Source organism: Tachypleus tridentatus, chromosome 5 (genome assembly GCF_004210375.1).
Source record: "Tachypleus tridentatus isolate NWPU-2018 chromosome 5, ASM421037v1, whole genome shotgun sequence".
NCBI classification, from domain to species: Eukaryota; Metazoa; Arthropoda; class Merostomata; order Xiphosura; family Limulidae; genus Tachypleus; species Tachypleus tridentatus.
The window spans coordinates 54,627,938-54,629,080 of record NC_134829.1 but is presented as its reverse complement, the minus strand read 5'-3'; the positions used below and the strand labels follow the sequence as shown (position 1 = coordinate 54,629,080).

The following is a 1,143-nucleotide window of genomic DNA, read 5'->3' as shown; positions in this document are numbered from 1 at the left end:
CGTAACATAAATTATGCTAGTGTTGATTGACTCCGTGTAAGAGCAGTTGTTTATTGTAGTGTGTCGAAATGTGATTTACATTCGATATCGAGTTACTAGATAACACATGCTAACAGGGCAGTCTTGTCATAGTTTTCTTCCTTGATCTTCGACTAGAAGGAATCACAGATGGTAGTGTCAATGAATAACGCCCCTTCCTCCCCAAGAAAAAAATTCCAATTTCTATCTATTAGTGTCTGTGTACAATTAATTTTCGCGGTTTATTTTTGCCTGGAACATTAAAGCTTGCAGGACTTCTGACGATAAGTAGTGTGCTACAATAGTGTCTTTGTTTAGAAGCTAATGACACATTTGAGTGTCTAGTGTCTCCACAACCTTTTATTTTAAGCCTTTTTTTTTAAATAATCTTTCTAGACAGGATATTTTTTTCATTTTTTTTAACTTGGGGTATACTGTTAGAGGGTGGGGCAGTAGTTTTTACTCAGTAACGATTTAATCGTACTTGTAAATATTTAGCGTCTATTTAGTTTCATTTTGTTTTTACAAGAGACAGAGAAAGTTAGTTTTAATTCTTTATTTAAAAGATTAAACACAGGAACAACAGTTGATCTCGGACAAGCAAGCAAGAAAACCACAAGTCGTGCGTTTATTGTTTTTTATGTAACATCGGTGAGGCATAAAACTGTTCAGACTGTTTTTCATGTAACATCGGTGGCGAATGGGTGAGGCATAAAACTGTTCAGACTGTTTTTCATGTAACATCGGTGGCGAATGGGTGAGGCATAAAACTGTTCAGAGTGTTTTTCATGTAACATCGGTGGCGAATGGGTGAGGCATAAAACTGTTCAGACTGTTTTTCATGTAACATCGGTGGTGAATGGGTGAGGCATAAAACTGTTCAAACTGTTTTTTTATGTAAAATCGGTGACGAATGGGTGAGGCATAAAACTGTTCAGACTTCATTTTGGCTCCACCTTTTTTATTCTGCTGCTTCTTTACTCCATTCAATAAATACTTAATGGCACAGTGCTCCAAATTCCACATGCATAACTAGAAATTTATCACAAAAGATGGGCCTTCTTATACACTTCCCACATAGAACCAGTCTTAAGGTACAGACAGACAATGGAATAAAAGCAGCTT

The 1,143-nt window shown here is 36.4% G+C and overlaps 1 protein-coding gene across 1 annotated transcript in view; it reads left to right on the top strand.

The window, feature by feature from the left end:
- Positions 1 to 1,070: 1,070 nt before the first annotated feature.
- LOC143250370 (lysine-specific histone demethylase 1A-like) overlaps positions 1,071 to 1,143 on the top strand; it is an 8,396-nt gene continuing 8,323 nt past the window's right edge. Inside the window, exon 1 of the mRNA XM_076500814.1 lies at positions 1,071 to 1,112. Within this exon, the coding sequence (XP_076356929.1) occupies positions 1,071 to 1,112 (42 nt within the window). The remainder of the gene's footprint in view (positions 1,113 to 1,143) is intronic.